General features: G+C 39.4%; 1 protein-coding gene across 1 annotated transcript in view; it reads left to right on the top strand.

The window, feature by feature from the left end:
• The window catches only part of LOC127585246 (tetraspanin-3-like), a 48948-nt gene extending 36531 nt beyond the window's left edge, over positions 1-12417 (top strand). Inside the window, 2 exon segments of the mRNA XM_052042553.1 lie at positions 12181-12220; positions 12223-12417. Coding sequence (XP_051898513.1) covers positions 12181-12220; positions 12223-12272 — 90 coding nt within the window. The 3' untranslated portion in view covers positions 12273-12417.
• The last annotated feature ends 340 nt before the right edge of the window (positions 12418-12757 follow it).

Genomic DNA, 12757 nt, shown 5'->3' with positions numbered 1-12757 from the left:
TATTTTGTGTTTAAATTATTTAGATGTATTTAGATTTTCAGAAGGTATTTGTTAATATACTACACAAAATGTTCCCCTTGGTTGGTGGTAGGCCATTTATGACTGAAATGCTAGGGATTCTGTACCCCAGATGGCATTGGAGACTGTCACTGATTGCATTCGGAGTAGCAGTTGATTGATTTCTGTTTTTTAAAGGAGTCAAATGATATGGCAATAGGGCCAGGAAATGGTATTTGAGGCAGAAAATCACTCATGGGCCTGTTGAATGTCAGAACAGACTGGGCTGAATGGTCTATTCCTGCTCCTACAACTTGTATGTGGCATTACCTGTAATTAAGCATTAATTGGCACTTTTATACTTTTGGCCCAGTTCCCTTTGGTTTTGGTTTGAATGCCCTGGTATTATATTTCTCATTGGGCTTACGCAGCCTACAGGCTTCCATCCCATCAGTTCCTGAGATGGTTATGAGCCTGAGTTACCATGAGCTTAATTTTCTATTAAATATACCAAAAATTTGGCATGCAAATTTAAACACATGCCCAAATTCTTTGCTAAAGAATCAGTTCATTTCTCATTTGAGAGGGGCTACCTCCTCCCTTGGAAGTAAATGCCACAATTACATAGCAAAATTTGTAGATATTAGAAATTGAAAATCTTGGAATGTATCACAAATCTGTCAGCTTCCAAAAGAGAAGATACAGAGCACTGTTTATCAACTCCTCCCAGAATTTTCCTTGCAAAAAAACTGGTAGTTTTTAAAAACTGACCTGCACCTCTCACAGTTTAAAAACAGCTTTATGGTGGTAACTTTGGTTCTACAGACTTGCATGTATTGCTGGCTGCTTCTGTATACCTTTAGTGTTATTAAAACACTAATCCTTCTGTCTGCAAAACACAGACAACAGTAGTTTCTCCAAGTTTATCAATTGAAAGACATTTTCCCTTTTTAAGGAAAACTGTTTCTTGCAAGGTGTTATTAAACACTGTATTCTTTTGTGATAAATTTGGCTGGAAAAAATATTTTCTTTCAAATAAAAACATTGTACTAATTTCTTATCTTCACCCATATTTGCATGCCAAACTTTTAGTACATTTCCAAAGCATCAGTGTAGCTTTGAGTGCAGTTGGATTTCCACACTGAATGTGTGTGATTACAGACTAGGTGAATAATCTTTTGCTCCTTGTGGGGGGGAAAGCACCGGGTAACCCTTTTGCCTTGGTGAAAATTAAGACAGTTTTGCACATTTTGAGGCATCTCTGACTGCTGGGTACAAAACTGTCCATCCAACTCTCCTTTTTTTCAGATTTTATGAATATGTGCCAATAGCCTCCCATTGGTGAAGTTCTAAAAGCAAAATCATATAAAATCCTGAACATCTCTTTCCCATTTACGCTAGTGTAGCAGCTAGCGTAACACTTTACAGCGCCAGCGACCCGGGTTCAATTCTGGCCACTGTCTGTAAGAAGTTTGTATGTTCTCCCAGTGTCTGCATGGGTTTCCTCCCACATTCCAAAGACATACAGGTTAGGAAGTTGTGGGCATGCTATGTTGGCACTGGAAGCATGGCGACACTTGAAGGCTGCCCCCAGAACACTCTACGCAAAAAAAAGATTCATTTCACTGTGTTTCGAGGTACATGTGACTAATAAAGATATCTTATCTAAATGGTTTCACCTTTTAAGAACAAATTCCAATTAAGCATTGAATGCTCTATTTGATCTTGCACATCAGCAGAATACCAGTATTACCATACTGGATAGCTTTTCTGTGAAGCAATTAAACAATGGGGTCAGTATTCACTGTCTAATATTTTCACAATACTATCCTTTGGCACTGCAGGCAGCTAAAATGGAATAGCTTGGAATGATTTTCTTTTAACCTGGAGCTATGCAGGATTTGGATCTAATAAAGGAGTCACTTCCACAATGAAAACAATTAGCAGAAATTCAATCCTATTTGGGCAATTCCAGGGATGAGAGATTTCAACTGTAGAATTAAATTAAAGAAGCTGAGATGGTTCTTGAAGCAAAGAAGATTAAGGGAAGGTTTGATGGACATAGAAGATCATAACTGGTTTAGAAAGAGTGAATGGAGAAACTGTTTCCTTGAGGAAATGTTCAAGGACTGAGAGAAGAGATTCAAATTAACATGTAAAAGGTGCAGGGAGAAGAGAGGAAAAACCTTATGCAGGGAGCTGATGATCTAGAACTCTTTACCTGCAAGTGGCTTGGGGCTCTTAGAAGGAAACTGGAACGAATCCAACATCTATAGTTTGCTGGGAGTAGCTGGGTCTTTGGTAATCAGCTGGAAGTGGAGTGTAAACATTACTGCTTGTTCCTCCCCCTTAAAGCCTAGAACTCCCAAATTGACATTTCATTAAAACAATGATGAATCACAGTGGACAAAGGGGAAACATTTAAAAACAGATTGATCACCCACCTGCTTTCATCCCTCCAAAAGTGGAGACCTCTATCACCAAGGCTGTTCTATTAATCTTATGAGCCCTCTTGAATTTTCATGTTCTTGGGCTGCCAAATATGTACCTGTTAGCTTTGAACTAGATGCAAATGCCACTTGTCTGTGATGTATGATGGAATTGCATGGTTTGAGATAACATGAGTAATGATGACTGGTGTGGTGCCATTGAACAGTACTCCACAGAAGTGAAATTGCTAAGGGAGGAAGAGAAAATTAATTTCTTTGGTAGTAAAAGGGCACTAAGGGCTTTGGATTCGCGGCACTTATCTTGGATAGGCGGGCAAATTAAGTCGACACCTTTTCGTTGTATGTTTCCAAATAAATGGTGCTGGTAAAAGTGCTCAATTGGATATGATGTTTTATAGAAACCAAGTATCCCAGGTTAGGTCTCTTATTAACTTGTTTAAAAGCAAATTCCTGTTCAAAGAGCAGCCTTTTTGTACAATAATCTTAAATTATCAATTCCTGAAAACTATGCCTTATTCCACTCTGTCACTTTTACCTCTTACTTTTCTGAAAAATTGACTGAAAAGTGCTTTGTATTTACCATAAATATCTCCTGTCCTTTGCGGTTTCTCTTATGGAGATGTAAAATTGTGGAGGTTTATCGCAAGCCTACTGCAGAATACTTGGGTGCTGCTGGGTCAACATCAAAAGACTGTTGTGGTAATCTTGTCTGCTTTCTATTGAGCTTCAAAGAGTAGATTTTTTTTGTTCCAGTGACTGCTTTGCTAATGGGCAAGCTGGCCTCTAGTGGTTTTTTTCTTTGGAATTAGATTCATGGTGTGGGAAAAGATTGCAAGAAGGCAGATAGAGCGTATCCCTTTACTTATTGTAATCTATTCCACATTGTTTACATACTTGATTTGTGTTGTGCCACTAACTATGTGGCTGGTGAATTACTCAGCACAACAATCAAGCATTCTGTTGGGTGGTTTCTGTAGTTTTATTCTGCCCTCCCCCACCAGTATCCAAACTTTTTTCCTCACTTGTTGAGCAGTCTTTTGTGCCTTCACCTAGAGTGCATCAAAAACTTAAGGGGAAAAATGCATTTAACAATACTTTGTCCTTGGAACATTCCTTTTCTTAAAAAGGTTTATTTACATTTACAACATTTACAACATTTACATTGCAAAAGGTTTATTTACATTTACAAAATTTACATCATTCTCAATTCAGTATTTACAAATGTACATTAAATTACAACATTAAATAGAAACATTCCATCCTTGTCCTGGATGTACTCCAGCCCCTGCAACACGCACTGGTCCCAGAGAGCCAATGGGCACTGCGTGCCTTCTCTTCAGTGACACCTGGGCACAGGGGTATTCTCAGGAGAAGGGCAGCCAGTTGGCTTGAGTGGAACCCTCAACAGCCCAATGCCTGGACCGATGAATGGCCACCTTGGAGAAGACCAAGGAGGTCCTCCAACTGACTCGTGCCCCACCCTCCCTTCTGCAGCAGGTGCCCAAAGATCAGGAGAATAGGGCTGAAGTGCAACCAGATCTTGAGGAGCAGCCCCTTCAAATACTTGAACAGGGGCTGCAACTATCCCTCTGCATCTTAGGAACATTAGAATATGTTTGCAGACTCTTGTCATCAGTTTACAAGATGCAAGAGCCAGGAAATGATGAATAGATGGTCTGCTTTGTTTCAGGTATTGGCTAAGACAGGACAGTCTGAAACCTGTCTGCTCTTTGAATAATGGTAGAGGATTTTGAACAGATCATTGAGTCTCATCCAAGAAGTTGGTTTTAAATGTTCATTTTGTGCTCGCATATGGTCTAGTTTTCTGCAAATCTGTTTTTATCTTGGAGCTTTGGGAGAGTTGCACTCAATGAAGACACAAGATCTGTCCCTACACTCAGTGTGTTAGTAATTGTGATGTACTGTTTAATTCAGACATGCATTGTCGACCCAGTATCACATGTCATGTGCTGCCTTCAAGGCAATGTTGGAATTGTGGATTTTGATGTCCTCAGAATAGCAAGTGCCAAATGTAACAGCTTTATAAATTGTTGGGCAGTTTGAATCGAGACACTCTGGATATTGCCATAGTTAGAATTCAAAATTCCTGCCTTCATATAACTGAATCTGGCTCCCTTACACTGCCGACAATTGTATACAATTGTTTCATGGCTCTGCAAAGCCATGAGTTCCCAAAACCTCAATTCTGACCAGGTATTACATTTGGTGCTTTCTTGACCAAATTTTGGGGGGGGGGGCAGGGAACAGGATATTGTGCATTTATGATTTGTGTGTGTGTGTACGCGCACATCTAGTTGCTGCACTGAATCACGTGTTCAATCCATTGCAATTATAACCATGAGTTATGATACTTGATAGAATCTTTCCAGTTAATGTTGACCTGCAATGAGCTAGGTCTATTGAAAAATTCTTCTATACAAAAGAAAATCTGCTTTGGGAGATCATTAGTGTGATGCAGTATGCAGGCAAAATCAATTTTAATTTCAAGTGGGAAAAGGTTCAGTTCCACTAATTTGCATGTCTTTTGTCCAAATTGTTTTGTTTGTGCTTTACAAATAAACATCTCAATTGATTCTGACTTAAGAAATAAAAAGCAGGAGTGGGCCACTTAAACCCTCCCCTGCTCCTCCATTCAATAAGGTCACTATTTTCAAAAGATCATCCACTTTGGTAGAAGAGAAACAATTTTCCAAATTGTATTCAATCTGCCATGTCTTTGCCAATTCATTTAGCCTATCCATATCCCCTTGAAGTCTCACTAGATTCTCCTCAACCTCTCACTGCTGGCCAGCTTAGTATCACTATACATTTATATAGGCTTTATAAGGCATTGGTCAGACTGCATTTGGAATACTGTGAGCAATTTTGGGCCCTGTAGTTAAGGAAAGTTCTGGCCCTGGAGAGGCTCCAGAGGAGGTTTACAAGAATGATCCTGGGAATGAAAGGCTTTGGGTATATGGAGCATTTGATAGCTCTGGGCCTGTACTCAATGGAGTTCAGAAGGATGAAGGGGGATCTCCTAGAAACCTACCAAATACTGAAAGGTGGGTGGATCTGGAGAGGATGTTTCCATCAGTAGGAGAGTCTAGGATCTGAGGGCACAGCCTCAGAATAAAGGGATGTCCCTTTTGAACTGAGATGAGGAATTTCTTCAGCCAGAAGGTTGTGAATCTGTGGAATTTGTTGCCACAGAGGGCTGTGGAAGCCAAGTCATTGGGTGTATTTAAGGCAGAAATTGATAGGTTCTTCATTGGTGGGGGTGGGGGGTAATGTCGCCAGATAAAGGTGGGAGAATAGGATTGAGAGAAAAAAAAATTAGCCATGATTGAATGGCGGAGTGGGCTTGATGGGCAAAATGACCTAATTCTGCTCCTATATCTTATGGTCTTGTATTACACTTTGGTCTGCTCATCCAAATCATTGATATAGATTGTGAACTGTTGGAACCCCAGAATTATCCTTCTGGCAACCCACTAGTTCTAGCCTGCCAAAACAAAAATGAGCGGTTATTCCTATTATTTTCTGTACATTAACCATTATTTTCTTCAATCTCTGCCAATATATTACTCCAACTCTCATGCTATGATTTTGTTTAAAAAACTCTTTAGCTGTAGTTTTTTTGTTAATTGGAAGGCTTCTGAAAATCTAAATACACCACAAATACTGATTTGCGCACATTCATTCTGCTTGTAACAACCTGAAAAAACTCAGTTGTCAAACACGATTTCCCCTAATAAATTCATGGTCCCTCTCTGCCCATTCCTGTAATTGTTTTTGGAATGGTCAGATATAAATGCGTTTACGATTTATTGCCTTTTGATCCCTTTTTTTTCCTTTTTCCCAACTTTTACTAATGCTTATTCCTCTCAGTTTCTCATTCGCTCTGGACCTATTGTTCTCCACTATATCTTGGTGGATTACTGTGAGGACAAAAACAATATATTTGCTTATTTACTTGTCATTTTCTTATTTCCCCAATATAACTTTTCCTGTCTTGGTCTGTGAGGGGCCCACGTTACTGTCACGGGGCCTTCAGGCAACTCTCACCAATGTCTTCTGCCCCTTGCTGTTTCTTAACTCCACCTAAACTGACTACATTTCCTGATGTTTTGTTTTGCTGAGGTATGATTCTTTCTCTCTGCTACCTTTATCCAGTTCTTATTATCAGGGCTACCCCTCCTCCTTTTCCATTTAGCCTGTCACTTCTATATTTAATTCCCAACTATGGTCACTTTGCAACCATGTCTCTGAGTTGGCCATTAGATTGTAGATATTTAATTCTATTTGTTCCATTTAATTCATGAATCTTGTTACAAATCCTACCTGTATTTATAGAGAGCCTTCAGAATTTTCTTGCTGAATTTGTTTTTTATTGGCCTAATTTGAATTTTAACATCTCCTGGTTCTTGACTTCAGTGATATTTTTTCAAGAAAGGAAGTTGGTTCCTATCTCTATCAGTTCTTTATTTGAATGACTATTATCAGGCCATTACTTTTAAATATTATTACCAGAGCATTTAATGTGCATTTCCTCAGTCTTTGTAGCTCAGCCATATGTCACCCAACGAATTGTTTTTGGACTTCCACTATAGCTAATGTATCCTTCCCTTGATGAGGTGATGACCCTCTCTTTGAACCTGCCCACTATTAGTTGCTGTCCTTTTGGGCTGGCAAATGGTCCACAAAAACAAACATACTGACTCAGCCAGCATTGTCATTAGAGAGGAGAGCATCTGCAAACTTTTGAAAGTTCAATTGATTTTTTTTTTCACCCTTCAATTTCCAGCCATTGCTTCTTTTGCCAGTGGTATAATGGGTTAGGTTTGCTAAAACCAGTGGGGCTTCTGTCAAGTAGACACCAGGATTACTATATTTTAAACATCAGTGATTGTATTTATATGCCTTGTGTAGAATTAGATAGCTCATGCAGTATATGAATAGGTCAGTTAGCCTCTATATGACAATGACATGCTGTCATTTGTGTTCCACTTGAGCTTTCGCCTTTCATTTTTCCATCAGCATAACTATTCCTTTCCCTTGTGCATATTTAGCTTCCACTCAAATGCATCTGTTATTTGTATCAGCTGCTCCTTGTGGTAGTGAGCTCCACATTCTTTCCCCTTTAGGAAAGAAGCTGCCTCTGAATTCTCTATTTAATTTCCAGTCTATTTTAGTCATAGAATCATACAGCAAAGAAAATGAGTCCTTTGGCCAACCACTTCCATGCTGACCATCAAATACCCATCTATTTGCAGGCACGGTAGTGTAGTGGTTAGCATAATGCTTTACAGTGCCAGCTGCCCGGGTTCAATTCTGGCCGCTGTCTGTAAGGAGTTTGTATGTTCTCCCCGTGTCTGCGTGGGTTTCTTCTGGGTGCTCCAGTTTCCTCCCACATTCCAAAGATGTATGGGTTAGGAAGTTGTGGGCATGCTATGTTGGCGCCGGAGGCATGGCGACGCTTGCGGGCTGCCCCCAGAACACTCTACACAAAAGGTGCATTTCACTGTGTTTTTGATGTACATGTGACTAATAAAGATAGCTTATCTTATCTATACCAGTCCCATTTACCAGCACTTGACCTACAGCTTTCTATGCCTTAAGAATTTAGTTCTTCTATGGGTGGATGAGGAGAGAAGAAAGTTTAGGAGAGATTGTTCAAAACTTGAGCAGTTGACTATATTCCTTCCAACAGCCTGCATAAGTAAATGGCTCGTTTCAAAGCTCAGGAAAGTCTCAATTATTCATTCATCTGGGATGCAGTCTGGAGGGATTCTTCAGAGTTCATTGTGTGAGTCAACACTAGGGGCCATCGCGTTTCTTCTGCTCATTGGTTCTGATCATGTTTACTGATGCAAACTATTGAGCACAGCTGATGCCAGCATCTTTGACTTGGTATTTTAAGAACAGAAGTTTGCACCAGATTTGGTCCAAAACTTCAGGTGATGCTCCTGGAATTTGGAAGGCTAACTTCACTATATTTTGAAGCAAAGGGTCAGAAAAGCAAATGCCATGCCAGACTGCACTGGGCTTGAGACCAGTGGCATCAAAGTCATGCCTGGCTCATAATATGGTTTCCTTGAAACATCTGTAACAAAACAGAAAAAAGAAAATATTTTTATTTCATTGGATCTTGATACTCTTGAGGAAATTAAGGCAATGCACGCAGGGCCGTTCAAAGAAAAGTGTATCATGATAACTAAAGATTAAACCTATAGACTATGAGTGAAATGGAGACATCTTAATAGTTGGGAAAACCTATCGTGTAGACTTGCGCTGTTTTAGGTGGATGTGATGGTAGGACCTAATCATTTTTAAGGTGCATCTCCTATTATTCAGATGAGAGACTGGCTGTTGAAATGTTGGGCATTTGGCACCAGCAAAGTCAGGAAAGGTGCCTTTAATAATTCCTACCTTCACATTTCCATTCAGCCACTTTCATCAGCTCCTAAACCAACCTTTTATGTCCAAACTTTTGGTCATCTTCCCTGGTTATCTCATTTGGGTCAGCATCAAATTTTATTTTATGTTCCCATGAAGCACCCTGATATTTTACTACATTGAAGGTACTATACTAGTTTTTATTCAATATTAATAGCTATGATCAGTGGAAGCAGTGTTAAATCCAAGATTATGCAACAGAAGCAACTAACATTTGTGTGTAGAAACCTATTGCAGGGAATGCTGGAAAGAGCTATTTAAGAATAACTAGGTCGTTGTTTGTCTCTTAATGCATTTGGGCAAACAGAGAACCTTGTATTCTATGTAAGATACATACCTTGTGCCCAATATTTTGATTTTAAAGTCAGATGCACATTTTTTTGATATTCTTTCAAGCGACATGGGCTTCACAGGCTGAGCCAGCATGTAATTGCTTAAGCTCTGTCTCTTTAAATGGTCTTTGTGATCAATTATTGCATAATGACGCAGAAGGAAGTGGTCGGGTCCACGCTAGCTCCAAGGGAGCAATTCCATCAGTCCCACTCCCCTGTTCCTGCTTTCCCTGTACTGCTGTAACTTGTTCTCTCTCACACACACCCCCCTCTTTGTTGTTTTTTTTTTGCCCATTTAACCTGTACTGAGGGGTCATAGCAACCAACTCCCTGCAGACAGCACCTGAGGTCAGAATCAAACCAGTGTCTGTGGAGTTGAGGCAACAGCTCTAACTCTGCTCCATCTCACTGCATATGATTAAGGCAGCTCAAGGAAAATATTTTGCCAAATCCTAGCATGACAAAGTGGAGCAGAGGTTTACTTTTGTTTGTCAAATTTGCTTTGTTTATTTCAGTTTCATTTTGCAGCCTGTATAACTTTATTTGCTTGCACTCTGTAATAGGACACAGCTCTTCCCAGACTCGCATTAATTTTAAACTTGACCCCTTTCACTTCCCAAACATTTCAAACACTAACCAAAAGTTGATTTGACTCCTTTTTTTAAAAGACTGAGCCTCATTGGAAGTCCTTGTAGTCATTGTGTTTTATTTTTGCTGCAATTTTAAATTTTGCAGTTCAATCCTTGATTGCATGATTTTCATTGTTTCTACATTAGTGAAGGGACTAGTCTTGATCACCATAGCCAATCTGCTTAGATAGCCATGACTGTAATCTAGAATTCTGTATGACCAGAAATGATTATAAGGCAGTATTCTAAGGGTGTTGTGTTACATTGCAAACTGCCAGAGTGCAGCCAAATTGAGTTGACTGCTGCCTGAACCTATCTATTTGATTGCAGTCTTGATCCACTCCTGGCAGTTAATACATTTTCAATTTTGTATGGGTTTTGTGTTCGCTCTCTGCCAGCAGCTGCTGCCAGTAAGGATACCAACTGTCAACGTGGCTGTGTGCTTGATGCTTGATCCTATAATGGGATTAACTGAGCATTGCCAGGAAATCAAGATTTCTTAAACATCTGAAGTTTTCATTTGGCTAACCCTCAAGTGTTGCTTATAGAAAGGGGACATGCGAGTGGAATCCATTACAGCTTGAACGATAATTGTTTCTGGTTGTCTTCTTTTCAAAGGTTTCAAGTGATTCAAAATCTTAGGTTTGCACTATGTAGGTATCTGGAGTTTGGATTTGCTAGTTTATGTATCTGTAGAGCTGACACTGTTTCATACCAGCACACAATGCATTCCCTCCCATTTGAAGCATCCCTCCTTTGAAATAGAACTTTTAAAAAAAATGCATTAATGAAATGGAATTTTATTAAGGACTTTCAAGGCTGGCAATCTGATTGGAGGGCAGGCACTAGGTGGGGAAGTGGGCTTGTTTAAAGCATTAGAAAAGAATGGAGACCAGTCAGACGGAAATAACTTTTAACAATTCTCAAAAAAAAACCTAAATTTCAAACACACTGTAGGTATTGCGTGAAATGAAATGAGACTCTTATCATGCTTAATGATGTGTAAAGGGTCTTTTATATTTATAGATTTTTATGATTTTCTGAAATACTTGGATGCTTGAATTGTCACCCACTATCTGATACTCATATCCAGACCGACATTGTGGAAACCAAGGCAGTGACTATAGGCAGACAGTGATCACAAGGGTATCATTGTCACATACAGATCCTTCACTTCCCTCCCCAAGTGTGTCTCTTTTTCCTTTGGTGTTACTTGCAATCTTTCCTGTGTGTTCTTTTTCCCTTCTGCAGCGTGTAAGTTAATGTTAAATCCTTATCGTAGGACTTGACTCTGACAAATATGAAATCTCAATTATGACATTAAATTTTGTTGCAATTCTGACCTGTTCACTCCTTCATTCTACGGTTAGTGTCCAAAAAATGTTTGTTAAAACCAATCCCTGACTGGGCTATGGTCACCTGACTACATTTCTTTAGTGAGCTTGGTTTAAACTTAATCTCTGAAAAGAATCTTAAGGCTATGTTTGTCTACATAAAAATCAGTTCATAAATTAAACATTGTTGCTGTGGTACAGTTTTTTGAAATGCAAATTCTAAAGCCTGGAGCTGAGATTGCATAACATTTTGGCAGTACTAATGCGAAGGATTGTGCAGTTGAGTCTGATGGTTAATTCTGTGCTCACTTCGTAGCAGGAGGTTGGATTGAGCAGTCTTTCCTCAATTACCTAATTCATATTTTATTCCAATCTGGAGAGGGAGGAGAGGAATATACAAGTGCCTCTCTTTAAATGTTCAAGCAGAGAATGGCTATGTTGTATATTACAGCTGTTGCTTGGTACGCAGTGCCCGATTACATTCTGGTGGTGAACACTCCTATGTATGGTGTTTATAATTTACTTAACACTTGGAAGCCCTTTGACAATTCGGTTAAATCATATAATAAATAGGGCGCTAGCTTGTATTTTGAGATTACTAGTCCAATAACTACAGTCTTGCCAATGGAATGAGCAGCCTAGCAGAGGTGCAAATGCTCTACCCTTTGGTTAAAAAAAATATTAGAGGGGCAATAGACTGCAGGGTTAGGCTGGTTGAACAAAAATAGCCTGATGGCCATCCTCATCTGCAACAGCTTGTAATTTTATTTGTTGAGGTGTGAAATGAAGTCATGCAATTTGTTTTTGCTTGCTTGCTCTTATGGAAATGAGCTGCTGCTTTTTAAATTTTGTGCATGCTTTGAGGCAGCATATCAACAGTGGGCTGAAAGGTCCACTAGTTATTTAGCTTGATGAATTTGTCCCTTAAACGTGACTTATTTTAATTTACACTGGTTAATATTTACTGTTTTCGTTCTAGTTGCTGGGCATGCTGTGTGCCTTCGTTGTGCTGTGCAGGAGGACCGGAGACCTGCTTATGAGCCCCTCATCCCTGGAGGAACCTATGCATAATCTGCTTCCTGGGTATTCTGTTTCTTTTCCCTGTCCTCTTACCCCCCCCCTCCCCCCTTCCGTTACCAATCCCCAACAACCCCTCCATACTCAATGGATCAGCCATTTTTACCACTGGAAGTTCAGAGACTATGTCTATGGCACCGAAGTGGTTCTCTTTTTTTTTGTGTATATAAAGTAAATTTAAAGCACATCTTACAGTCTGAACTGCTGGGGTTAATCACCCACAAGGTATACACAATAGGTATATTTGAGGCTCTGTAACTAGTCAAGATTAAACAGTAAAAAATAACTAATGCTGTAGAAATCAAAGAAACTGTACTCGCAAGTAACTAACAATTGTTTCAAAAGCCTGATCTTCCAAGATTTAAGCATCAACTCTAATCTATAACCTGAATTTTGTTTAGTTTTACTGTGTGCTATCAGGTATTTTACATTGTTATAGTTTTATTTCCCAGTTTGCTGTCTTTGTAGTGAGTTCTGAT

The sequence above is a fragment of the Pristis pectinata genome, chromosome 32 (assembly GCF_009764475.1).
Source record: "Pristis pectinata isolate sPriPec2 chromosome 32, sPriPec2.1.pri, whole genome shotgun sequence".
NCBI lineage: Eukaryota > Metazoa > Chordata > Chondrichthyes > Rhinopristiformes > Pristidae > Pristis > Pristis pectinata.
Note: the sequence above shows the minus strand (reverse complement) of the source record. Positions and strands in the feature narration are given on the sequence as shown.